This window comes from Vipera ursinii (assembly GCF_947247035.1).
Source record: "Vipera ursinii genome assembly, chromosome: 1".
NCBI lineage: Eukaryota > Metazoa > Chordata > Lepidosauria > Squamata > Viperidae > Vipera > Vipera ursinii.
Genome location: NC_139512.1, coordinates 262,456,203 through 262,483,768, shown reverse-complemented (window position 1 = coordinate 262,483,768; position 27,566 = coordinate 262,456,203). Strand labels below are relative to the sequence as shown.

Sequence of the window (27,566 nt, the reverse complement as noted above, 5' to 3'; positions counted from 1 at the left end):
TGCTTAACCTGTCTCTGCCACTACTAGTCTTTGAGTTTGTAACTGAAAGCTAAAAGAGAAAAGAAAGAAACTAAACTTTAGAGCACAAGAAATGTACACACCTGTTTTTGTATTTCATAGCATTTAGATACTGTAGTTATCAGTCATCACATTTATGCTGCATGCTGGACTAACATAACCCAATTTGGTTTCCATTTTTTTTCTGCAATAAACGAAGTGTTAGCATGTCATTTTTCTCTAGTGAACTCCCTCTGTTCTTGAAACCTTTTTTTAATGTGCTAACATATTTTTTTTAATTGCATGGCTCTGTAAGGCTAATCAGTGCATGAGCAAGATTGTAATGCTAACAAAAGAAAACATGAATTTTTAATTTTTTTTAAACGCACATTTCTCTGCTTTATTGAATGTGACAGAGTCACGCTTTTCATTCACCATTGCTTCTTTTTTCCCACTGTCTGTGATTTGCTTACCAGGAGGAGCTACTATTCTTACTCCTACTACCTGTAAGTAGAAATGGGTGACTTACTTCTTTATATGTTTTGAAGATGCAGTATCCCTTTTCATTAAAACAAAAAAAAAGTCTAGAAATAGGATTAATATTTCACTAAAAATTTCCCATATCATTTTGACAGTTTTCACAGAGCCGCATATAATTTTAGGGTGTTTGCTTTATTTTTAAAGGTGATTGTATTCTAATTGGCTGTGGGCTACCCACACATGGACCTTTTTAAAAAAAATATATCACCACTGTTTATTTTTATTCTAAAATCAAGCTTGAGCTCTATATGTCAGACATTGTCTTTTGATGAGAAGGACCATGGTTGTAACTCCATCTTATTTTAGGGAATTGATAGGGAGCCTTGGTGGAGCAGTGGGCTAATGCCTCCTTAAGTAACACCAGCTGCCTGCAATTAGTGCAGGTTCGAGTCCCACCAGGCTCAAGGTTGACTCAGCCTTCCATCCTTCCGAGGTAGGTAAAATGAGGACCCAGATTGTTGGGGGCAATAAGCTGACTTTGTAAAAATGCCGCTTGGGGGGGGGCGAAAGCCCTAATAAGCAGGCATATACATAGAATGAAGGCTATTGCTAAGCACATTGATTTGTGCTTCTTAGATTATAAGCCGCCCTGAGTCTTCGGAGAAGGGCGGGATATAAATGGGATTAAAAAAAACATACAGTACTTATTTATTCGAAGGATCTACCATTCAAAAGGGAAACAAATGACTGATGCCATCAGCATCCATTTCCAGCAGTGTTGTACAATGGGAAGTGTGATTCCTATTTTACTCACTGGGAGAATTAGATCCAACTGATCACCTTCTGGTGTTATTGGTGACATAAAACTGAACACATTTTCTACCTCAATTCCTTCTCCCTTAAGGTTCCTTTTCAATTGCTGGCTGCAGTTACCTTTTCTTCTAGGCCAGGGGTTTGCAACCTTGACAACTTTAAGACTTGTGGACTTCAGCTCCCAGAATTCCTCAGCCAGCTATGCTGCCTGACGAATTCTGGGAGCTGAAGTCCACAAGTCTTAAAGTTGTCAAGGTTGCAGACCCCTGGCCTAGGCAATAAAAATATCCTGTGTTTATTACCACTCTGTAGCTAGAAGTAAATATAGTAGTACAAGGAGGTAGAAAGTTATTTTCTTAAATCTCTTTGCTCCCAACTACCGTGATCATTCAGTCATTCTCAGGAAAGTGAAAATAAATTCATACACCCCTTCTGATTAAGACTTTCTCCCAAGATAGTAGAAATAGTTTCAAGATAATGGAAGGTCTGGAGCAATTTTTATATGTTGAAATTTACCATATTTAGAACAGCAAATATGCTCAAAGTGCAATAAAAAGTGCAGTTTTATTAATTAAATTAATAAATTAACCTGGCTAATTAACTTGTGAGCTTTAAAATGGCTTTGACTCTTTAATAGAGAATAAGATTATCAGATATAATAAAACATGATAACAATATATTACTATCACCATCAAGTTAGTAGGCTTCTTTCAGGTCATATATGGGAAGGGACAGAGGTGGACCCTTGACTGGGCAGTCACTGATTACATTATGGAATGCTGATTTTACTTTTCTCTGAAGAATCAGGACCTTCAAGTATATCAAAATATAGTTTGTATTCCAGCTTGAATATCTGGTTGTTGCTATTTTGAAGAGATCTCTCATAGGCAGAATTTAAGCAAAATTAAATATGCCTGTCATATAAGCATGTACCAGCTTGCATTTCAATTATTTATTGGCAAATAAATAGTAATCATTTGCCAAACAGAATAAATCCTTGATTTAATGCATTAATAGGGAAAATGTCAGGTTGGTTTAAAGTATAAAGCGCATAGAATCTAAATGTGATTTTAGGATATGTATTTTTTCTCTTTCTTTCTTTCTTTCTTTCTTTCTTTCTTTCTTTCTTTCTTTCTTTCTTTGGTTATAAGAAAACCTAACTAAACCTCTGTAGACTAATGCCCTTTGGTTTATTATGAAAAATTGTAATTCCCTTTTTAAATAACAATTTCCACAGCTAGGAGTAATTAAATATGTACATAGGTTATATCTTCTCTCTCACTAGGACTCTTTGAAATAGTTCTGTAGATGTAGGCAGAAAAATTATGTCACAACTAATTATACTCTTCTATACTTAGTATCTAAAGTACTTCACTCTCTTGTGAGTTATCCTTGATGGCTGATGATTTCAGGGATGTGTTAATCTTGTTTTCTTAGAAATGATATGAAAGTTGCTTACCATTCTTTATTTCCATTATATTTTTCCCACTTCTCAGAGTAGCTTACAGTAATTCTCATTCTGTACATAGTCACCCAAGTGCCAACCAGGTCCATTATTTCAGAATCAGACAAAGCCAGATGCTGCCACATGTTCAGCATTTCTTAGCTGTCTGTGCTGAAGAATCAATGGTACATGGAGTTACTGTTTGCTAAAATTAGAAAGTTTTGGGGGAAATACTGTGATTCAGAGAATACAGTTGCTGAATCTGAGGATCTGTTTCTACCAAACCACATTTTCAAGAAAAGTTGCAAGGTTGATTATAAAAAATATACACATAAAATCTTTTATAGTACCTTTAATTGGATATGTACAAAATTTTTCAGGCTGAGGAACATTGTGTTTTTTATTGGTTCACGTTCCAAAAAGTCGATACCAATAAGATCCAAATTTGATTTAATCTGATATCTGCAGTTCACAAACATTTATGTCTTTTAATTAAATTTTTTAATATGAAAAGGTGCTACCAGATTTTGGGTTTTGGCCTATCATAGGTTCACCTGGCTCTCCTCCATTTGTATGTATACGTATACGCATATGTACATACACACACATACAAACACACACACACAGAAAATAACATTCAATTTCATAGGCATCTTACAAGGAGTCTTCTTTGCAGCCAAGATTTTGGGGGAGGGTTCAGCTTGTGTATCTGTTTAAAATAATAACTTTTTGTAATGTTACCTAGCAATGTAAAAATATTCATATTGTATGTGTGCTTGTATGTATTTATCCAACATCAAATTTCTTATTCTTTCTATTACTTTGTATTATTTGTTTGTTTGTGACTACCAGTACTTTTAAGTTTCACCTAGGAATAGATGGGTTGGAAGTGTTAGATAGTTTCCCCCCTCCCCCAACAATGGAGGAATCAACCATTTTTAATAGCATGTTCCTTTTTCTGCCCCAGCAGTCCTTGGGGAAGATTCTAGGTTCAAAATAAAGCTGCATCAGCAACTCATTAGACCTAATTGGAATGTTTCCAGAACATTCTCTGTAACTAACAGCAAACCTGAGTTGAACATTAATCACTTGTTTCATTCCTTCTCCACACTTTAGCATTATCCTCTCTTCTGCCAGATGAATAATTATGCAACTCAAAAGTCTGAACATACAATATCTGAAGGAAGGTGTTGTTTATTATTATGACATAGTTTATCGACTGTTTGATGACAAACTTAATGTACTTTCCCTTTCCTGGCAATCATTACTTCAGAAATCATGTGTGGAAATTCCCTAAATCTGCTGTGGCCTTTTCATAGAAATTAACTTTTTCATGTCTTTGCTTCTTGAAGACTGAAATGCTGTTGGTTTTTCAGCTTGTCCCATCCAGAAAGTTACTTCAATCTAGTTGAATCTCAGAATTCTGCTTCAAATCCTGGAGGATTTTTGTGAAGATTTATAAATTGGTGCTTCAGAAATGGATTTAGTAAAATGTAACCAGTTAATTTTCTTTTTCTAGAGTTGATATTAAGATTGAATCATTTAATTGAAAACTTTAGTGTGGAGAATGGTAAAGCTATCAGAATAATAAATGCCTTGAACACAGTGCAAAATTAAAGAATAGCAATAAATTGCCTCTATTCCAGTTAATGAAAACAAGCTTATTTGGACCTGTAAATATACAAGCATGTAGAAAGTTTCTGTTTTTCTGCCATGTAGATTACTACAGGGTAGTACCTGAAACTTGGAACAATCACCATCAGTTTCACCCTGTTATTTTCCCCACCCACGCAAGAGGACAGCTATAATACTCTAGTAGGGTTTAACCATAGGGCAAATATTTTAAAGCTGGGCCTTGTTAGTGCTTCAATGAGCAATTACCAGGAAATCCAAGGACTATAAACTAGACTAGGAAATAAAATGAACATCCTAGAAGAAAACAACAAGAAAGATCTTCATGACCTCTCCATGGAGATGTCCACATGGCCACAAGAAGTTGGAATTTACTAGTGTGTCTTCAACTCTACCTGAATTTAAATGTACAGATAGTCCTCAACTTATGATATATATATATCCCAGATATATATAGCCCCAGATTTCTGCTGCTAAGCGAGACAATTGTTAAGTGTTTTGCCCCATTTTTTTACCTTTCTTGCCATAGTTGTTAAGTGAATCATTGCAATTGTTAAGTTAGTAACATGGTTGGTAAGCTAATTTGGCTTCCCTGTTGACTTCGGTTGTCAGAAGGTCACAAAAGGTGATAACATGACTCCAGGACACTGCGATTGTCATAGAAGAGTCAGTTGCCAAGTGTCTGAATTTTGTTCAGATGACCATAGGGATACTGCACTAGTCATAAGTTTGAAAAACAGTCATACGTAACTTTTGTAAGTGCTGCTGTAACTTTGAACAGTCACTAATTGCACTGTTGTAAGCCGCGGACTATCTGTACAAAGGTTTCTTTTGTAATGTGACCACTACATAGAGGGAAAATTTAGCATTTTCCCCTACCTGGGGGAGGGGGGGTTGTTTTTCTCCTAAAAAATCTCATTAGCACAATACTTTGTTGATTTTCATTTCCCCCCCCTACCTGATCTATATTTTGGTAGCACTTAACCAGTTTCCTTCCATCCCACTGGATAAATTCGGACAGAAGGAAGCTTGTAGTCAACAAGGACAGTCTCCCTGCCCAATTTTCTTAAGCTGTTCCCATTAAGATGTCTGGTTTGCAGGACCCAGATTGTTGGGGGGAATTAAGCTGACTTTGTATTAATGCCGCTTGGGGTGTGTGTGTGAAAGCCCTAATAAGCAGGCATATACATAGAATGAAGGCTACTGCTAAGCTTGTAAGCCGCCCTGAGTCTTCGGAGAAGGGCGGGATATAAATGGAATTAAAAAATAAAATAAAAAATAAAATAAAAAATAATGTGGTCTTTTTCCACCCTACAATTCTCCCAGCTACCAGCTTCATTCTCTTTTTCTTCTTGTTACGGGGTGGAGGAAAGCATACTCTGTTTGCGTTTTGTTTGTATGTGTTTACATGCACAGTTTTGGGAAAAGAGTTTTTCTTCATGTTGCCATGTTACCTTTGGTTAAACTGATATATCTTTTGCTTTAAGGGAGCAGATTCTTGGTAGCACTTGCAGCATCTGATTATCTTTTGTGAGAAACAAAATGCTAAATTAAGGTGACCTTGGCTAGTCTTTTGTTGTTAGATAAGTACTTTGGCCCAATTATTTGTTCTTGAGCTACATCAGTTTCCTTTCTAAGAGAGGGAGATACATTTGTGCTGTATAGGAATCTTTTTTTGTCTTTTTCTGAAAAAAAACACTCATATTTTGTTATTGAGCAGCTGTTTTGTAGTGCCACGAGAGAACTTTAACGTTTATTTAATGTGCTATATACCAAATGCCAAAAATGAATAAATATCCTTATGTCTTAATAAGTATGAAGCAATCTAGATTAATGTGACAAAGCACTTAAACAGTACTTTTCCAATACTATAGTTTTTTTTTTAATAATTGTCAAATTACAGGTCCTTAGTTACCTTTGACTGGATTTTCCCTGAGAACAAAAATGATAAAAGAGATTTCCTAAGTAGGTCTTAATGGCATTAAGTTGCGTTCAGTGACATCTGTTTTAAGGAGGAAATCATCTGCCTTTCTTTTTATTATGTAATGTCATGGCAAGATAATTTGTGAACATCTCTGTAGGGGAGGCATCTTCGGCTTCACTTAGTAAGTGTTGCAATAAACAATCACAGGGACATTTTATTTATATAGCTTAGAATGGGCATCAACCAGGACAGTGTTGACTACTTAATGCTATCATTATGCCTTGTGGATTTTAGATAAACAAAGGACAATGCCTGTAGCGATTGCTCATAACTTAGAGACACAATTAGTTGCTGCCATGGAAGATAATATGTGCTCGTAGGTGGATGCTAACTTCATAGATAATCCAGTTGTTATTATTATTATTATTATTATTATTATTATTATTATTATTATTATTATTATTATTTATTCAATTTCTATACCGCCCTTCTCCCGAAGGACTCTGTTCTTGTGGGATTGTCAAATTGTGTGACTGACACTGAATTTATACATGAAAAAACAGTGTAGATAGATAAATAGTTAGACAGAGGTAGAGATAGGTATACAAAATAAGAATATTAGCCATGGCATTTAATGAAATAAAAAGGATAATATATCCTATAGTAATGAAATAATAAGTGAATAAAAGTAGTACAGATACAAGTTATACGTCATCAAACTCAGGTTTGAAAGTTCCAAACATAAGTCCAGCCAGCCTTCTTGATTTATTCCCAGCTTGGCCTAAATTTGGGGTTCCAGTTTCAAGACTAGCTCTGAGAGTACAAAGCGCTAAACATATCTTGAGGAAGAATGTATATTCTATAAAAATTCAATGCCTCTCTCGACCAAAATTATCTTGACTCTTGATTTTTCTGGATTAAGCCTTTATTTGTTTGTTTTCTTCCCATGTTTTGCCAACACAGGAAATTAGTTTAAAAATGAAATGCCTTCCTTGGATGTCAATGGAAATAAAAAAGAACAAGTAGTGATATAAACATATTCGTAGTATAAGTCCCAAACTCAGTATAACCTATCTCAGCATTTTCATATATGTATTAAAAGACACATTGGGCAATATTGAACATGATGTAGAAGAGGTGAAACCCATAAAAAGTGCAAATATTGAAAGACAAACTTTGTCCCCTTTCCTATTCATCATGCTGCAGGAAAAAAATAAGTGAAAATAATTGGTAGCTTAAATAAACATAAAATCATATTCCTGAATGTAATTATACAGTGTTACCTATTAAGGTATTTTTTCAGATTTTTATTTATACCATCATAATGTACTAATTATTTTTTTTTTAAAAAAGGATATGCTCAGAAAGAAATAAAACAATGACAGAAGTTCTAATTTGAATAATTATGAATATGGAAATAATATGCATTTGCTATAAACAGTGCAAAGTAGCTTTAACTTTGGCAACCGTTACAAGAAGCAAATGTGTATAACATTTCTATTATTGCCATATTCTGGTATTGTAAAAAGATGAATTGGGTAGAGCTAAAATCCTGAACTTGCCTGCTGAAAAGTGATTCCCTCTAGAATTGAATTAATATCTCTGTATGCATACTGATTCCCTAAATGTCTTTAATTGCAAATGTAGTTTTCCCCCCAAAAGTTAGGATAGTAAACTCAAGTATATGGCTACCGTAAACTCTAAAGTATTGAGTTGGGCTGTTAAGATTAGATAATAAAAGTGTGATTACTTTGTAAAGCTTTTCTTTTCTTGATTTTGGTTGGGCAGTAAACTGGCTAAGAAGCGCAAGGATGCCATGGGAAACACCAGACAAGAAATGACCCATATGGTGAACGCCATGGATCGGAGTTATGCTGATCAAAGCACCATCCATGCAGAGGATCCTCTTTCAGTCACCTTTACGGATTGTCATAACTTCAACCCCAGATGTAAGTATGATAGTCCCATTGTCACTGAGGATAGTATCTTACCTCTGTTTATACCTGCTGTACATTGCATTCGGTGCCATAAAAATATATTTCATGCCAGAGAATGCTAGAGTAGAGTTACAAAATATTTGTCCTTCTTGCAGACCAAAAAAATCAAACACAGAGAAATTTAGAATACATGTTTATAAAATATAATTTTCTGAGGCTATTCTCTAACAAAAGCAGTAGGAAGTTTACTCCAAAGCCATAATTTAATACCTTCCCAATTCTTCGCTTTATAAGTGCTGGGCCCAAAGATGAGAAACATAAAAGGGTAGTACTTTATAGGACTAATGTATATATAAATTCCCACAGCAAATTCCTTTTCAAGATAATATTTTAAGTGACCTCCCAGTGTATTACTGTTGCAGTTTTGTAGCATGTAAATTGCTTTGGAAACAGCAGGCCATGATTACTTTCAATTCTTTCATTAAAAACTCTAGTATTACATCGTATTTTCCTGGTGTTAATCCACAGAAAGTATTAAGATGTTGACTTTTTTTCCTTCAACATTGAACGTGCAATATATGGATTCATACAATTGTTCTGTCTGTTTAGAAAGAATTGTAGCTCTTAAAAACTTAAATTGCAAAACTGCACATATTTTTGTAACAAAAAAAAACTTGTATTTTGCAAATCGAATCTCAAAAGCTGTAAAATCATGTCTGAGAAAAACAGATTTCCATATAATCAGAGGGCTTTTTTTATCACTGTTCTCACATTAACTTACTATGATTGTATGCATATGTGTGTACATATACACACATAATTTGATACTCAAATTACTTTTTATTTCAACCTTTGGGGATATTGTATTTGTATTTAGATCCTCGTCTAATTAGTAACTCTGTGTGTGTGTGTGTGTGTGTGTGTGTGTGTGTGTGTGTATGTGTGTGTATGAGTTCCATTAAAGGGTATTGTTTATTCTAGTTACACAACAGCACTGCTGCCAATAACTTCAGAACTGAAACTACTGTAGGCTGGGATGCAAAGCTGAAGAAACATAAGGATATTACCAAAAAGAGTATTAAAAACTCTTGCAAACAATATTTTACTGCAAGCAATGCAGAGCTATACGGGGGAGTGGTGGGGGGAGGATATATAGGAGACCTTTCTTCCCTGAATGCCTGTAAGACATCTTAAAATTTGGCTGTAATTTTAGTTGGTTTTCCTACCCTATTTTCTACTCAGGCCCATGTCCCCCTGCAAAAAGCCAAGCCAGTTCAATAGATAACTGAGCAATTGGAACAATAGGGAACACAATGGGAAGGTGGTTGTTGAAAAACCCAGGCCAAATCTGAGAATGAGAAGCCACCACCATCAGCTAAGAGTATTTTCCTCATCTCCAATAATGGTTGGAATGAGCAATGAAACCCAATTCTGTTGCATAGGACCAGTTGCAGGGCCCAAGAGGCCAAATTGATTTTTATCATTGACTGCCAATTCCCCCAGGAATGTTGGCCAGCCACACCTTTACTCAAGCCATGCCAAAACTTTGCTCTGCTAAGAAAGTTAGACATTTGGAAGCTTAAAACTCTGGCTTGTCTTCCTTGCTGAGCCCAAAGAATTCTGAGAGCAGTAATTACTTCCTAAGGTTGAATTAGCTTTTGGCAGCTGCTCTGGTAAAGCCATCTAAGCCTTTTCTCCTTAGCTTTCAGGAAGAAAATGCTTAGATTATGACTAAATCCAACCTGTTTAGACAGTTGTATACACTTATTGCACTGTTTATTCTGTAAAAAAAAAAGCAAACATTGTTTTCTACAATGTGGTTTTGTATTTCCTGTTTCACGAATGAGATGAATAGGCTTTGCTGTATGTTCCAAAAAGTCTGTGCTTCTTTTCTGCTTTAAAAAAACAACGGTTGGAGGCAATGAATTTTTTTCATAAGCTTTGTTTTCCTGCAGTGCCCAACGATCCACTTGTGCCGACTGCTGTGTTAGGTGAGGACTCAGTCCTTCATCTTCTTTTCTTTCATGATTTTCATGTTTATTGCACATCCAAGCAGCTAGTTACAGATTTTAAAAAATGGGCCTGGTGCTTAGCAGAATATTTAGGTATATTCAGCTACAGGTAGTCCTTGACTTAGACCACAGTTGGGATCACAATCTCCCTTGTTAAGCCAGGTGGTTGTTACAGGACTCATGCCTGGTTTACGGCCTTCTTTGCTATGGTTTTAAGTGAATCACTGCAGTTGACAGGTGAGTCACGTGGTCATTAAGAGAATCTGGCTTCCCCCATTGACTCTGTTTCTCAGAAGCTGGCTGGTAAGGCCTTAAATGGTGATCACATGACCTCAGGATACTGCAGCCATTGCAAATACATGCCAGTTGCCAATCCAACCCCAACTTGGATTGTACGACCATGCGGGATGCTGTGATGTCATAAGTGCGATGACCACTTGTTCCTTTTTTCCCCAATGCCATTGTAACTTCAAATGGTCACCAAATAATTGGTTGTAAGTCGAGAGCTACCTGTACAGGTTTCATTTTTTTCCAACAATACTAGTGTAAGCAAGAATTTTCAGGAGCGGAAAGATGGGTGCACCATATCCAGTTCCGCGGATAGTGGTACTAAAATAACTCTTAAGAACTCTAGAGAGAAATAACGGATCTTGGGAATTGTGGTTCAGCAATATCTACAACAGCAGGTTAGATGCCCATTGTTTAAAATGTTTACTGCAATTCTGTGGGTAAAAAAATAAAAATGTCAGTTTTGCCCATATTTGTGATTGTCACCCCCTTTGTATTCCACTGCAAACCTCAGCCTGCCAGTAAGTTGCTCTAGTGTGCCACCTTAGAGCTACCAAGGTTCTTCTCACAGTAAAAGAATATTGTGTAGCCCATCTGGTATGGCTGCTTGATGGCACAACTTTGCTTCTGCAGTACAGAATCCATTCGGGGGGGGGGGAAAGATAGCATGGAGCTAATTAGGAATGGTGGTGTAAAGTTATTCTGTACCATCACTGCTCTATAGGCAGGAAAATACTTCAGGAGTTAAAACAATGTTAGATCTGGTGGCGTTCTCCAAAAAGTCTCAACTTGTGGCTCATTGTAGATCTTAAACAGCATGGGAGTCAAGACTGAACCCTGTGATTATTATACTAATCTATCATTCAGATCTGGCCAAATAAAATGATTACAGTATATGGTACATCAACCCCCATCTGAAGTAGGCAATCCAGAAAGATACCACTGGTATCAAGGACATTTTCCAGGAGCAGAAAAAGCATTCTAGCTTCATGTCAGATCTCCTCTATTTAGCTTCAACTATTTAATAATTAGTGAATTACAATTTACAACCTTAAGCAACCAATAAAAATTAAACTAGACAATTCAGTATTGTTTCCTGAATATTTTTTATTTATTCTGGTAGTAAGGCACTAAACAACTATATTTGAAATGACATTAGTAATAACAGTAGTAAGTAAGTAAGGCATTAAATTATATTTGGTATTTGACATGACATTATCAGAACCTCCAGTTAGGCAAAAATGATTGTTTTGACATCTATTTAATCTATTAGAACCTCAAAGAGCAAACCCAGGGCAAAATGGACAGATTGACAGGTTCAGCATACATTCCCATCCCTGTATTAGTTTTTGTTACCTTTTTCACCTTTACTGTATTTATATGAAGCAAGATGCCTTAGCTGGAGGTTGTGGGTGTTTGCACTTGACATATATTAGTGAAAATAATAATAATAATAATAATAATAATAATAATAATAATAATAATAATAAAGTTGGAAGGGACCTTGGAGGTCATCTAGTTCAACCCCCTGCTCAGGCAGGAAACCTTATACCATTTCAGGCAAATGGCTGTCCAGTCTCTTCTTAAAAACCTCCAGTGTTGGAGCATTCACCACCTCTGGAGGCAGGTTGTTCCACTGGTTAATTGTTCTAACTGTCAGGCAGGAAACCCTATACCATTTCAGACAAACATGTGGTCTCTAATTGTATATTATTCTTATTGTTTTTCATTAATTAAATATTTTGCATGTGAAATATATTATATTAACATTTGCTGATTAAAAAGAGCATAAAGGATTTCAAAAATGGCAAAACCTATCTCAGTATCTCCATTATAATTCTTCTATAACTTGTAAACTTGCTTTAGAGATTTCATAACATGTAGCTAGCTGGTTTTAAATTGTCTCAGATATTTTATTTGCTTTTTCATGCTTCAATGTGTTCCAGTCCCTATAAGTGGTAAGTACTGGGGAAACTACAGTGTAAAGTTGACCATGAACTTATTTTTCCTAAGTTATATATGACATAAATAAATATTCTATTTAATGAGACCTTGACTTCTTACTTGTAGTGCAAGTTAATTTAATAAGGCACATATACAGATAGTCCTCAACTTACAACCACAATTGAGCCCAAAATTTCCATTGTTAAGTGAGACATTTGTTAAGTAAGTTTTGCCCCATTTTATGACTTTTGTTACCACAGTTGTTAAGTGAATCACTGCAACTGATAAGTTAGTAACCTGGTGAATGTGAATGTGACTTCCTCATTGATTTGCTTATCAAAAAGTAATCACACGACCCTGGGAGACAGCAACAGTCATAAGTATGAACCAGTTGCCAAGCAATTTTGGTCACATAATCATGAAATTGCTGGAAAGGTTGTAACTATGAAAAAAGGGCCTACAAGCCCTGTTGCCTGTGTTCAGAAAACAGTGTTGATGACTCTCTTCAAGCCATTCTGAGGGCATTATAATCAATGTACTGTATAGATTAAGCCTTAATCTATAAGGTGAGCAGGTGCTCACCTTAATCATTAAGGTGAGCACCTGCAAGCCATGCACCTTCTGTTACCTATAACAATAAAAACTGTTTATTGTGATGCTTCAACAACCTTAGAACAGACAGGTTAATCCATTAATTTCCAGAGGCATATGAATTACAACGCAGCAGTCACGAACCAAACAAAAATTGACAACTTTTCTGAAAGTTATTTTTCTCTTCAGTTTAATTAACTGATATGAAGATAACAGAATATAGCTTTGAGTGAGCCAATAGCAAATTGGGAGGCACTGAGGTAGTTAAAACCTCTCTTAAACCCAAAGAACAGTGCAATTATACAATCAGTAAGTATCATGGGACTTGGAAGTTGAACTGCAATTATAAACACTTTCAGGTTTCTCAGTGCATGAAACAAAAACAGGCTTTTATTCAACACATACCCATGTCTATTCTAACTCAGACTGAAAACTCAGTTCAATCAATTTGAAGTTTCTGAGTGTATGATTTGAGCATAACTTTTTAAAAAAAATCATATAAAGAGGATACATATTTTTATTTTTATTTGGCATATAGCCGCTCCAATCATGAACCATGTGAACAGTTTACAGTCCTGCCATGCATTAACAGAATTAAAAGAGCTAAGAACATAACTGAAAAACATAAGCATTCACAATTCTCTAACACAATAGTAGCAAAATACTTCAGCACAAGAATGTCCCCTGACACCATTGGATGACATCGCCAGGGCTCGTTGCCTTGGAAGAGTGAGGAAGATTCTCTGGGATGACTCACACCCTGGACGGTATCTCTTTACTCTCCTACAATCCGGTAGGAGATATAGGAGTATAGCCAGCCGTACCAACAGGCTGAAAAATAGCTTTTATCCGTGGGCTGTTAGGCTTTTGAATGGGATATGATCTCTGTGAACTTACGCAGAATTGACTTGGGTGGCCGGTGTGTGGTGTAGTTGGTTCACATGGTGTGGTAGGATGGAGGGTTTGTTGTCACTGTGTGTTGGGGGGAGAGAGCACGGGGGGGAGGCTCAGCTAATCTCAATGTACACATGTTGTACTTTGACAATAAAGGTTTATTATTATTATTAAATCCTTTGCTGAGTAGGCATTAGAACCGGCAGTCATTCACCGGGAAGGTCTCTCTCAATTCACGTTCCCCCAAAGGTCTGCTAAAGTAACCCTCCTTTGTTTTCTTTCCTAAGTATCAGTCACCCTTGAGTCATGCTGAATCTCTTAGGGGTTATTCTTCCAGATTGGTGTGTGTGTGTGTGTGTGTGTGTGTGTGTGTGTGTGTGTGACTGAGAAGGCCAGAGAGATGCCTTTCTTTGAGAGAAGGAACACGGAGGGAGCTCCCTCTTCTCAATCAACTTGGGGCAGCTGCTTGTTGCTTATGCTTTCTTATGTAAGAGTCAAAATAGCACCCAGATGTTTGCAGAGTGCTAAAATGAGCTCATGAAAAGACGGGTTGTAGCAGGAATATTTCAGTTTCATTGTCGCTGAACACTCTTCCATTCTTTGGGCTCTTATAACCACAGATGAAAACCACAGTGCAACAGCAGAGTCAAGTCGTCTATTAGATGTGCCTCGTTATCTCTGCGAAGGAACAGAGTCCCCCTACCAAACTGGCCAACTGCATCCTGCTATCAGAGTAGCGGATTTGCTGCAGCATATTAATCTCATGAAAACATCTGACAGCTACGGTTTCAAAGAAGAATACGAGGTAACACTGTCAGCAGTTGCTTTTTTACGTGACCTAGAGCAGAGAGTTCCTTTGAGAGTAAAGCTTCTTGATTGCAAAGAGAGTTCTTAATTACAAGAGCATGGGGATGAATATTTCACGCGGTTACATTTTTTTAAAAAAGACCATTTTCTGGGTGCCATGCATCAGTGGAAAATTTAAAAGCATTATGTGTGAACCAGGGTGTTGCAAAGGGTGAAAAGTATCAAAATACACCTTCCTCATACAGATATTGCTCCCTTTTTAAGGACAGATTTTCCCTCAGCATCCCTATGCAGGATATTATATGAGTCAAATCCTGCATGCAAAGGTCATTTGTTGAAAAGTTTCCCTGGAAGGCACTATATGCAGCATCAATACTTGTACACTGAAAAAAAAGCAACCCAGTCTTCTTTGTCTATTTGATTGATTGATAGCTTTTTATAGCTACCCTGATCAAAAGAGCTACAGGATGTTACATGATGTTAAAAGAGAAAAACCACAGCAGATAAAGGGCTAATAAATCAACATTTTTCCCAATTCCTACTCCAAGAATTGGTGGGGAAGGGGGGAACCTGTCTTTTAAAACAATGATCTCTGGAGGTAAGGTATTCAAGGGTTGGAGGGGGAGGGGAACTACAGAGAAGGCCAGTTATTTTGTTTATGCCCCGCCCACCCAACCCTTACTTCAGAAAGAGGGTGGACAGAGATGTTCCCATCAGGTGATCAAATACAATTCTGGCAAGATCATTCACCTGTGTATTTGTGTCAGAGGCAGAGAGACCTTGGTGAAGTTGGAATGAAAAGTGTATGACCTGTCTAGACCAAATATAGATCTTTGAATCCCGATTCGGAAACTCTGGTTTTAATCCTAGTTGATCAGCTACTTTTATATAAAGGAAATATGTATATATCTTTTTTTAGCATTTGAGTTTAGTTTTTGCTATGTGAGTTACTAATTCATTTCGTTATCCAGATAAAACAAAGCAGGTATGACTTTTGAAAATCTGAATTATTTATTTATTTGTTTGCTTGCTTGCTTGTTTGTTTATTCACTTTGTTACGGAGAAAAAGGCAGTATGCAGAATAAATACTACAATGTATATTTCCTGATGGATGCATTAATTACATGGGAGATTAGTAAAAAAAAAAAGGCTTCTTACTAGTAATCCCAAATCACTGTTACATGATTCCAAACTCATATTGTATGCAATATTCTCACCATGTAGTTGAAATTATTTTGTAGTTCTTGGCTTCAAGAAATACTGCATTGGCTTTTTATTATTGTGCTGGAAATACAGGTAGTCCTCAACTTATGAATAGTTGCTTAACAACTATTCAAAATTACAACAGACCCCCCACCCCACCCCAAAAGAAACTTACAACCCAGTTCCAAAGCTCTGACAATAGGCCTCACCCCCTGCAGTCACACGCCCACATTTGGGGCACTGAGCAGCTGGGTCTACATTTAGAGTCTTTTGCAGCATCTTAGGGTCACACGATCCCAATTTACAATGTTTTTTTTTCTTTTTGCTGAAAACTGGTGTTTACTTCCAGTTTTTTGGCAAAAACACTCCACCACTTAATGACCATGGTGATTTGCTTAATGACCACCAGAAAAAAAGGTAAAACCAGGATGGTCACATGGACGAGCCGCTTTACGACCATCACATTTTATGACCATAACGGACAGGCATCGGAGTGTTGTAAATCGAGAACTACCTGTAATTAATTAAGGAGGGTTTTTTTTTGCATGACAGTAGTTTAATCATTTTATTTACATCAGCAGTATTACTCAACCTCAAAAATGTTAATATTTATGAACTTTGGCTCTCAGAATTCCCCCATCCAGCATTTTAAAATTGCTGAAGTTGAGAAACAGGGATATTGGGAATGTTTTTTTTCCACCACAAGCCTTCTTGTGTTTTCTAGAACTGTCAGGCACTGAATTTGTTTCTGCCTGGCAGAATATTTCCATGTGTTTATACTAGGAAAAGCTATATATATGCTGATATATAACTCCAGTAAAACAATCAAACTCAGAGAAACCAAGAACCCAACTGATGCTCTAACAATATTAATGTAAAATGTGTCAGGATGAATAAAATGCTAAAATAAATATAAATTATCTCTTTATTTTGAAAGAGTTTCTTTGAAGGACAATCAGCTTCTTGGGATGTGGCCAAAAAGGATCAAAACAGAACGAAGAATAGATATGGGAACATTATAGCATGTGAGTTAAAAACAGATAATCGTGCAGATGAGTGTGTTTGCTGATTGACAAAACCTAGACAGCATATTATTATGTCTACCCATCCTACACAGTAGTAAATGATGTGTTTCTTGGTGGTTAAAAAGTTTGAATATTTCTCTGTAGCCTTAGTTCATTGCTTTAACTACTCCATAGCATTGCCTCTGCCATTGCTGAACAGATTCATAGACAACAAATTGTATTTCACAGAATCATAGCATAGAAGGGACCTTGGAGATCATTTATTCCAACCAATGAAGACACCCATGACAGATAACCATTCAGCCTCTCTCTTAACCTCTTCAGTATAGGAGAGTCCACAAGCTCCCTAGATAAACTGTTCCCTTACTGAATGGGCCTTACTATTAGAAAGTTGCTCCTGATATACAACCAAAATCTCCTTTTTTGTAAATCCATTGTTTCACACACTGCCTTCTGAATCAACTTTGAACAATTTTGAACCTGACAGATATTGAGGAAAGCTGTCATGCCTTACCAAGATTAAATATGGCCAGCACCATCAATAGTTATTCATATGTTTTATCTTTGTCTCGGCTGCTTGTTTCTGGATATATTCTGAGTGTCTTTGCTAAAATGCATGAGTAAACAGAATGTTATTGTTTTTCTAACCAACCCAGAACAATGAGGAACAATGATTCCTCATGTTACTGATGCTATATTTCTGATGATGCAGTTTTTGAGATCTCCATTCTATGTTTGCCTCATGTTTAGCTTGTGTGATCCGCTAAGCATGAACTGCTCTCCATTTATGAGTCACCTTCCTATGCTGTGCTTAAATGAAGGACCTTGTTTTGTCCTTGTAGAAATGATCTTGCTGGTTTGCTTGTTTACAAATTTGATCACCATATTTTCTAAGCCCTAATTCAAGTAAGTAATAAATATATTCAGCAACACAGAGCCTAGTACAGTGATGGCAAAACTTTTAGAGACCAAGTGCCCAAACCGCAACCCTAAACCCATTTATTTATCGCAAAGTGCCAGGGCAGCATCAGCATTGTGGTGCCCTCAGGGGGGGCGTGGGGCGTGGCCCATTGGGTGGGTGTGGCTGTGGTGGTCATGGCAAATTTGGTGGGCATGGCCACCTTAATGTTGCTCATGGGGGGTTGCCTGTGGGGGCTGGGCAGGATGGGGGAGATCCAGGGGGTCTTTGGTGGGTGGGGTGGTGGGCAGGAGGCTCATCCTGCAGGGTGAGACAGGGGGTAGGGTGGAGGTGCCATTGCTGCAGGGCAAGGCTAGGCAGGGGCAGCTGAGCACACCTCTACTCAAGCTTGCTAGCTGGCTGCTTTGCCTCCTTTCTGCTGGGCGGGGCTGCTGTTCTGGGCACTGGCGGTAGCCTAATGAGCCTGCACAAGCTGCTGGTGGCAGCAGCAGGCGTGCCCACAGAAAGGGCTCTGAGTGCCACCTCTGGCACGCGTGCTGTAGGTTCGCCATCACTGGCGTAGAAAATAGCTGCATGATATCCCACTTGACATTTCTAGATAGGAGCCACTGACATACAGTACTGTTTCAAAAGTAGCTACAATTGGGGCCATAATATTTCCCTTAGAAAAGAAACTCCACTGGGATGGGGTCATTGTTGAGAAAGACCTCTTGCAGCCTTTCTGCTCTTAGTGCTTTAAAGCCAAGATAGGTTGTAAAGTGTGTATATTCGTCTGCTCGCTCATTTCATTCAACTGTTCCACAGAGTAGGCACAATTTCTATTTTCATTTGGCTCTAGCCTTCCATGCACTTTTAGATATGCTCTGAGGTTTCCCCGGCACTTTTGAGCAGACTGGGAAAGGGGCACCAACACTGCCGGTCAAATGGGGGACTACCTTTTTTCCTCCTTAAATAAGGGCACCTTTAGCCTCTACATTTCACACTGGTTTGTTTCTGCTGTCTATCATTCCAAAGACGAAACCCATTTTTTACAGATGATCACTCCAGGGTGATATTACAAGCTGTGGAAGACGATCCTTCTTCAGACTACATTAATGCTAATTATATTGATGTAAGTAGATTGCATATCTTGCTATTTTTTCTTTCCATCTTCTCTCTGTGAAACATTTTTGCATGCAATTCCTATGAACTGAATGACAGCCTTCTTAATATTATGAACAAAATGTACACTTTTCCTTGTCCTCCGTCCTAGTACTCACTGACATTGTTGTGCTTTCTTTCACATCTGACTTTGATTTGGGCTGTAGATTTGGCTGTACAGGGATGTAAGTACCACTATATGTGAATAACAGCATCCTGTTATGACTATTTAATATAGTGAACATTCTCAGTTGCTTTACTGTTCTAATTTTTATTACTAGATATATCTGCATGCCTCATTTAATGAATTTCATTTATATATCTAGTCTTTTTAATGTTCCTTTGTGTTATTATTTTGCTTTTACCTACATTTTAAAAATATCCTTAGTCTTTTACAGTGGTCATAGAAATCATTAGCTAAATCAGTGATCCCCTAACCCTTACAAGACTCATTTTTGCTTCTTTATTACTCTTTTTTTGCATTGTTTAGTATTTTTTTATTTTGTGTTCCATTATTTTTGTGTGAGAAGCTGGATAATAGAATATAGTGTGTTGCTCTTGAAAAGAAACCTACTGGTGGCCTGAAAGGAGGGCTAGAGTTGTCTCCTGTTCTCAAAGGGAATTCATATGAGCAGTGGTGCTTCCCCTACTAATCCTTGACCCTCATATTTGTAATGCAAGACAAGAATCCTCCACTTGCAATAAAAGTGAAATAATAATGAGTTAAAAACAGTACTGAAGCTTACAGTTTTGGACAAATACAGATGTACATATGTGACCATGAAAGCTATAACGGAGTAATAATTTCCTAGACTATAGTCAAGTCTTGTATATTTGATAATCTAATTCAGTGCAGAATTTCAAAATGTCTAATGTGTGTAATCAAGCACTGGTGTATTTAGAAAATAGACAGTTGCCATTACTTGAATAGAGGAGCAGTTATCACTCAGCCGATACACCCACCAATAGTTCTAATAAAAGGATTTCATAGCTATGTCCCTGATAATTTGAATGAATGCATGTGCAAGATTATGAGTTAGAGAACAATATTGCTCTGTGTTTACAAGGCCTCAATTTTATTTCAGGATTCTACTGAAAGCTGTCATCTAACTCCTTGAGGGTTTCATTTCTCTGCAAGAAAATGTTTTCTTTCCCTGTTGTGTAGTGCATTCTCAGGTTGATTTAGAATTTTGTAGGATTTTTGCCCAATGACCCTGATTTGTATTTTGTCTTAGAAATTATAGCTGTGCAGCACTCTTGATTTTACACGAGTGCCAGCAGGATCTTAAAGTTGGTATATTTTAGTTCATGGTATATGACATGCATCTGTACTTCAAATCACATTTTCTGTTTGAGTGCAGATCACTGCACAGGTACATCACACAACTCTTTTTTTAAAAAAAATCTCAGGTTATTATGGGACTTGTCTTGGATGTCAAAAAAACAGGAAAGCCATGGGCTTGTAGGAGCATTAGTGGCTACTACTAGTAATAGGCATTTCAATGTCATCAGCTCCTCAAAACAATGTTAACATTTGCAATGATTCTCAATGATTTCTCTTCCTTTCAAAAATACATCAAAAAAGATGTCTTTCCTGTCAAACTGTGTAAGAAGTGATGGAAAAACTGAAGAAGCAATGTTTTATATACATTGCTTTATATATGCATTTGTCAATAAAGCATCTTTGGGAATTATTTTTCATAATAATTACTTGTTCCTTTGACCAACTGAGTGCAATGTGTTTACTACATGAAAATTATACAGTGCTGCTTCTAATCCTACATTTAAGCCATAGAATCACTGAGGATAACATGTTTACATGTGTCAATACCATAGTTATTTATTACATAATAAGACTAATTCCTTGCCTTCCCAAAATTCTAACATATAATTAGCAAAAACTTGATGAAATAATATTCATGAAATCCAGTAATCTTTTTTGTTGTTTCATATTCTAATTATTAACCAATCATGGTTAATTGGTGTTTACTTGATTTTAGCCAAAAGGCCAACAAAATCCTTTTTTAAAGTATATGTATATGGAATCCTTCCCTGCATTTAAAAATTGTACTATAGAGAAAGTTCAGTAATGGCACATATATGTGTGTTCATCTTTATATTATACGTACATACAATTTCTTAAATTCTCAACTTTGTTTTATGTAATAGCACGAAATTGCAGTATTGCATATAGATTTGCAATCTGTACACACATATACATTGTCCAGCTCCAGTATTCAGCCATTCTGCTTACTCCTTATGGCTCCATTTTTTTTCTGGTGCATTCATAGTGAAAGTTTTTGCTAATGGCTTGGTTGTTTTGTGCTTAATATCTAAAATAACAAACAAAACTATGTCAATCTGTTATTTTTTTAAGTGAAGGCAAATCTCATAGTTGCTTAGAACAATTTCATAGTTTCACTAAATTAGAACCAAAAACAAATTTGAAATTCAAAAAATGATAACAGCTATGGGTTTCACAAAACAGAATGATTAGGAAACAATGAGCCACTTCATTTTGATGTACTCAGTATATGTTTACAGGAACTTTTTGTTTGGTTCTAAGTGCCATTGTCCAAAAATAACATCTTGAAATCGCTGGGCTTATTTCACATCCAACAATGAACTTTGATATTCTGGAAATGGTTGAAACTATGTTGTTGAATATGGTTGATTGGATTAGCCACTACTAGCCTAGTTATAAGGAGTATCTAGGAATATTTTGGTATGCCTTCATTTTCCCTATTCGATTTGATGTTTAAAACTTGCGGACTGTTTTAAAAATCAACCTGTTTTTGTTTTTATAGGGATACCAGAGACCAAGCCACTACATTGCAACCCAGGGTAAGAGTTTCTGGAAATATGCGTAGAACTGTTAAATTCATATTAAGTGCTGTTAAGTTAGGCATGATTTTCCAAAGTGCTCCTTTGGATGTCTTTATCACCAATACAGATAAAAAAGAGAAAAGTTTAATCTCTATTTTTGTGAATTTGGTGTGTGAGAGAGAGTTTTGTTTGTTAACCATATTTATATCCTGCTACAATCAAAAATCACTGTTGAAAGATAACATAAGTAGGCATTATTTCATTTCTGCAAAGCTTGGATTATAAATTAATTAGCATGCCTATTTTATTTAGTTAACTTTCCACCAAAAGTGGGTGAAGAACTGCAGTGGGGAAGGATGCTACTGAATTTCAGTGGTGGGATTTTGGAAAGAGGCTCCATGCCCAACAGAAAAGGATCCTTGGGGGTTGGTCTCTGATGCTGTCCAGTATCCTTTATCCATGCTGGCTGACCATGCCCCTTGGCAAATAGAGGACATGTGAACACTAGCTTTCTCCTGGTTGTGGGTATTCAGAAGCAGCAACAACCAGGATGTTAAGGCATAATGACTGGTATCAATAATCCTATATAGACTGAGCCTGTAAGAAAGGAATATTAACAAAAGCTAATGAAAACAAGGCTTACCATACATGAGTACCAACATTCAAAATGGAGGGGCCGACACAGATCAAATCCTCATAGTTTTCTAACATGGAAATAAGACAAAATGTTTGTTGGCTTACAATAAATCATGGTAAGAGACGATTAAGTCAAATAATAAATATTGTGATAATATTTAGGGTTGTGCAACACTTAAAATTCTTCAAAGTATACAAAGATTTTCTGTGTCCTTATAAGTTCTCATGTGAAAATATGAAGCTGATTTAAAGAGTTTCTGAATGGTGCATTACACAGCCTGAACAATATGATTTCCCAAATGTTAACGAGCCCATTCCAAAATCCCATTAATTGTCAGATATTGGCATTTTCTTGCACTAAAGCAGCTACAGTAGCTTAATCTTTATTTTGTTTTGTTTTTTTAAAAACTAATGACCTGGTTTCTGTGAGATACTTCAATACTAAATATTAATATGCAGCAGTTTTTGAAAGACTACTCAAACCATTCATACCTGCCTTGAATACCTTACAGTTATTTTAGAGATAGTAGCTTTACAGTTTTTTTTAAAAAAAATATTTATAAGCATTTTCTTTGCCAGGGCCGGTGCATGAGACAGTCTATGATTTCTGGAGAATGATATGGCAAGAACAATCAGCCTGCATTGTTATGGTTACAAATTTAGTTGAAGTGGGTCGGGTAAGTATCTCCTTAGAAATACCAAACCTCATGAAATTTTGCTAACATTGCAAAGAAAAACAGAAGCAAAACCAGGAAGAACAAATGCCTACCTTTAAGTGACCAATACAGAGCCAGAATTCAATACCTCTGTTTGCATGTCCGTATTTTGTTAAGTAGATCTGGGTTGATGGGAAAAAAAATCAAACATTGTGAAGGCAAGTGCATGTGAGCATTTAAGATTTTTATTTATCTGAAAAAGAATTTCTATATTTTTGTTCATGTTGTTGTGTAATGTTCTGTGTGTACTGTTCACGCACATAGATTGTGTGTCTGCACATGGATGGCTGGGAAGCACAGAGGTGAAAAAGGACAAGAAATCACAATCTTGTCTTCCTCTGGTGTGCAAAACAGAAATAGGCTGAACAGTCTCAACGTAAAGGTAGTCCTTGATTTAACAACCACAGTTGGGATCAGAATTTCCTTTGCTAAGCAAGTCAGTTGTTAAGCGAATCACATGCAATTTTACGACTTTTTCTGCTACCGTTATTAAGTAATTGAGCGAGTCGTGCAGTCGTTAAGTCAATCTCCCGCTGACTTTGATTGTCGGAAGCTGGCTGGGAAGGTTTCAAATGGCAATCATGTGAGTCCAGGAATCTGCAGCCATCATAAATACATGACGGTTGCCAAACACTGGAATTTTGTTCATGTGATTGTGGGGATGTTGTGACGGTTGTAACTACGAGGACTGATTGTAAGTCACTTTTATTAGTGCCACAGTAGCATTGAACTGTCACTAACTGTATGGCTGTAAATCAAGGGCTACCTGTGGCACTAATGTGTTATCCAGCTTCTAGAAGCAGATAGAGAATTAAGTGAAAAACATTTGAAGTAATCAGCTTTTCTGTTTTCGAATGCCTCTGCTTTTATTGTACTTTTCTCAAAAGCACCCAACTTTTTTTTATGCTTCATTTAGTCCATTCATGTGAGACTGCAGAAAAAGTCAAAGAATTCTTTAGGTGAATTCTTTATATTTTCCTTTATAATTAAAAGTAAAAGCAAAATAATTTGAGCGTAAGTAAAAATGAACGGGTGATCTTTAATGATGTAAAAGCAAGGTCATAATATATAAAATAAGAAATATATGATTATTATAGAGATAAGAGAGAGATTTAAAAGGCTTATTCCACCCTTATTTTTTCCTACCATTTTCACCCGTATTCCCAATCATGAAATACAATCTACTACTAACTAAAAAGAATTATGTGATGTGCATGATTCAGTGATTCATCCATTGCTTTGTTTGAGAAATATTTTGTCATGTTGATTGTAGGTTAAGTGCTACAAGTATTGGCCTGATGACACGGAAGTTTATGGGGACTTCAAAGTTGCTTGTGTGGAAGTGGAACCACTTGCAGAATATGTTGTCAGGACATTCACCCTTGAAAGGGTAAATATTTCCGGATTATATCTTCTAATTATTTAACTGAAAACTGCTGTAAATTTAATACTTTATAATAACATGTAAGATTTATGTAACATATTCAAACCATTCTTTAATCTGCCCACCACTATAGTACTTACAATACTGGAGCTGTAACACACTCATTCCTCTATGCCTAAGCTTTTAAAAATTGTTTTCCATCCACACCTCTGTCAATTTAATTCCTCTCTTTTTTTATGAGCAGCATCTCATATGTTTATTAATGTTATTATCATACTAATGTTGGTCATATTTTATGCCTTATTATTTCACAAGAAAGCAAAATACTTTGAAGTATTTTGCCGTCAGTTCAAACATGTATCTGAGAATAATGTCTGGCAAACTCAACTTGCTAAATAAACACAAACAACATGCCATAGTTTAGCAATCCTATCTGTCTATCTTATCTATCTATTATACATACATACAATGACTTAGTAACATCTTACCCCCACCCCCGCCTGAGATTTGCTCCCATCCTCCTGACCTTTTGTTATGGCCTGAAAACCTGGCTCTGCCAGTTGGCTTGGGACCCCAATAGGGGAGGGCCACACTGGAGGTGGTTGATGGATTAATAGCAGATCACATCTCATTCCCTGCTGTACCTTGTCCCCTCCCTTGCCATCTTTTTACCATAACTTATAATTGTATTGCTATATGTATATTTGTCTTGTTTTACTGGTTTTAACTTTTAATCCTCCCAGAGCCACCTTAGGATAAGATGGGTGGCAAAGAAATTTTAATAATAATAATAATAATAATAATAATAATAATAATAATAATAATAATAATAATAATAATAATACATACATACATACATACATACATACATTCACATACATCTTTTGCCAATTGGGCCCGCAATAGATATATATAAAAGAAAGCTCAGGACCATATTGGTTGGAAACATGTGGAACAGGCCTTCATCCTGCAGTGGCTAGACAATGGCTAAAATGACAGTAATATACTTAGTTACATACACTTAGAAATATTCATAAAGAATTTTAATATCAGCTTCCTTGAACGATAACTTGCTCAGTGACCAACTTCAAGTTTCTTCTTGGGCATAGACCTTTTACTCAGTTATTCAACTGGTTAATTATCCACACTTATGTAGTCTCCTTTATATGCTATATGGTTGGTTTCTTATAATTTTAGTCAGGACTTTTTTTTCTCATAGAACACTCAGAACGGCGTTCCGGCACTTTTTTTTGCCAAAAAAAATAATAAAGCTCCCTCTATTGACTTTAGGAGTAGGCAATCTTGGCTCTTTTTTATGACTTGTGGACTTCAACTCCCAGAAATCCTGAGCCAGCCACACTGAGGGAAAAGAGAGAGGTTTCCAAGCTGAGCCATGCTGGCTCAGGAATTCTGGGAATTGAAGTCCTTGAGTCATAAAAGAGCCAAGGTTGCCTACCCTGCACTACAGGAGGACATTAAAATTATTTACAAGGTTACTTCTTAAACTTTTAGAATCTAAAACAGCTAATTCAAAAAAGCCAACAGGAAAGAACCTCACATTTTTCATCTGCTTCTGTCTTTTGGAAGGTAAAATTAGATAACAAAATAATCTATTTCCTATGTTAACATCTCTGCAATGAAATCAATAAAGGTAACAGACAGGAAAGAAATGAGAAACATTTTTCTCAATGTAACATGTCTAATTTAGCTGATGCTAGAAAAAAAATAGTATCTTTTGTATACTCTTGAAAACTATTTTGAATCTATAACCACTTTAAATTAAACAATTCTTAAGAATGAAATATTCTTAATTTAGACTTTACTTTTACTGTTTGGACTGTTGTGTGTTTTGAAAAATAGATTATTTAGAATCTAGTTATGTTGCACTTCAGTCTTTAAATAATTAACCTAGTATATACATAACAATATATGATGTTTTCCATGGTGAGCTTAACGTCAATAACAACATTTATTAAAAAGGCTAAAATAATTTCTGGTGGTATTATCTGTACATTAAAATTTTGTTTAGTCACAATCTTTCACTTTTCACATTCTGGACAAGCAGTGGTCATGTATCCTAGCAAAAGATGTTACATATGTTCATAAGCGTAGTCAGTAGCATATGCCTTTTTAAAAATATCGAACATGCAAAGGAACAAAAATAAGCCCAAAATATCTGTATTACATCCAGAAATGCCAACTTTGCAATCAATATTTCTCATCCATAACTATGGCACCCTAAGGATACCTGCATAGATGCAAATGCTTCTCTGGGATCAGTAATGCAGCAGGGATTGCTTTTTCCTTCCAGTAACAGATTGCTGGAAAATACCAAACATGGCCTTGAGAATTCCAATGTTTGTTACAAATTTTTCTGGATGTGGTTGGAAAGAGGCTGTTTGGCGCCGGAGACCACTGCCACGAGGAACACAGCTCTGGGTCTGGGTTTGGAGCAGCTCCGGGTGGGGGCAAAGCATGGGCCGCAGTGTGGCAACTGCGGGGAGGGGAATCCCCACGGCAGCTTTGGGGAGGGGAATCCCTGTGGCATGTGGCTCCAAGCCACAGGGGCGGGGGTGTAAAGGATGGGCAGCGACTCTGTAGCAAGACACCGGCATCACTTACAGTGACAGCACCTCTGAGTTCCGGCACCTTTTTTTTTTTAGGAAAAAAGCACTGATTTTAGTACAAAAAAAAGAGTTGCATTATAGTCAGATGAATTTTGTTCCTACGTTTATAGTCTTGTAGTCTTATTTATAGAATTAAGGCACTTTATATATGCCTCGTTCAGACTTAAAAGGAAGCAAGAAGAATTTGGTAACTTCCATTCCCTAACCACAAGCTCTTTGTTCTTTGAAATTGGGGAGTTCCAGATGTTTAAGTTAGCCTTCACCAACTTGATGTCCTCCAGCTATGTTAGGACTGACATAAGATTCCCTTATTTCTCATCCTTGCTC

The 27,566-nt window shown here is 36.6% G+C and overlaps 1 protein-coding gene across 2 annotated transcripts in view; it reads left to right on the top strand.

Annotated features, from left to right (window-relative positions):
• The window catches only part of PTPRK (protein tyrosine phosphatase receptor type K), a 414,542-nt gene that overhangs the window by 366,179 nt on the left and 20,797 nt on the right, over nt 1–27,566 (top strand). For both annotated transcript variants that reach the window (XM_083379926.1, XM_083379925.1), the window contains exons 15-21: nt 8,079–8,239; nt 14,577–14,761; nt 16,904–16,991; nt 18,945–19,021; nt 21,858–21,894; nt 23,092–23,189; nt 24,502–24,618. In XM_083379926.1, the coding sequence (XP_083236052.1) occupies nt 8,079–8,239; nt 14,577–14,761; nt 16,904–16,991; nt 18,945–19,021; nt 21,858–21,894; nt 23,092–23,189; nt 24,502–24,618 (763 nt within the window). The remainder of the gene's footprint in view (nt 1–8,078; nt 8,240–14,576; nt 14,762–16,903; nt 16,992–18,944; nt 19,022–21,857; nt 21,895–23,091; nt 23,190–24,501; nt 24,619–27,566) is intronic.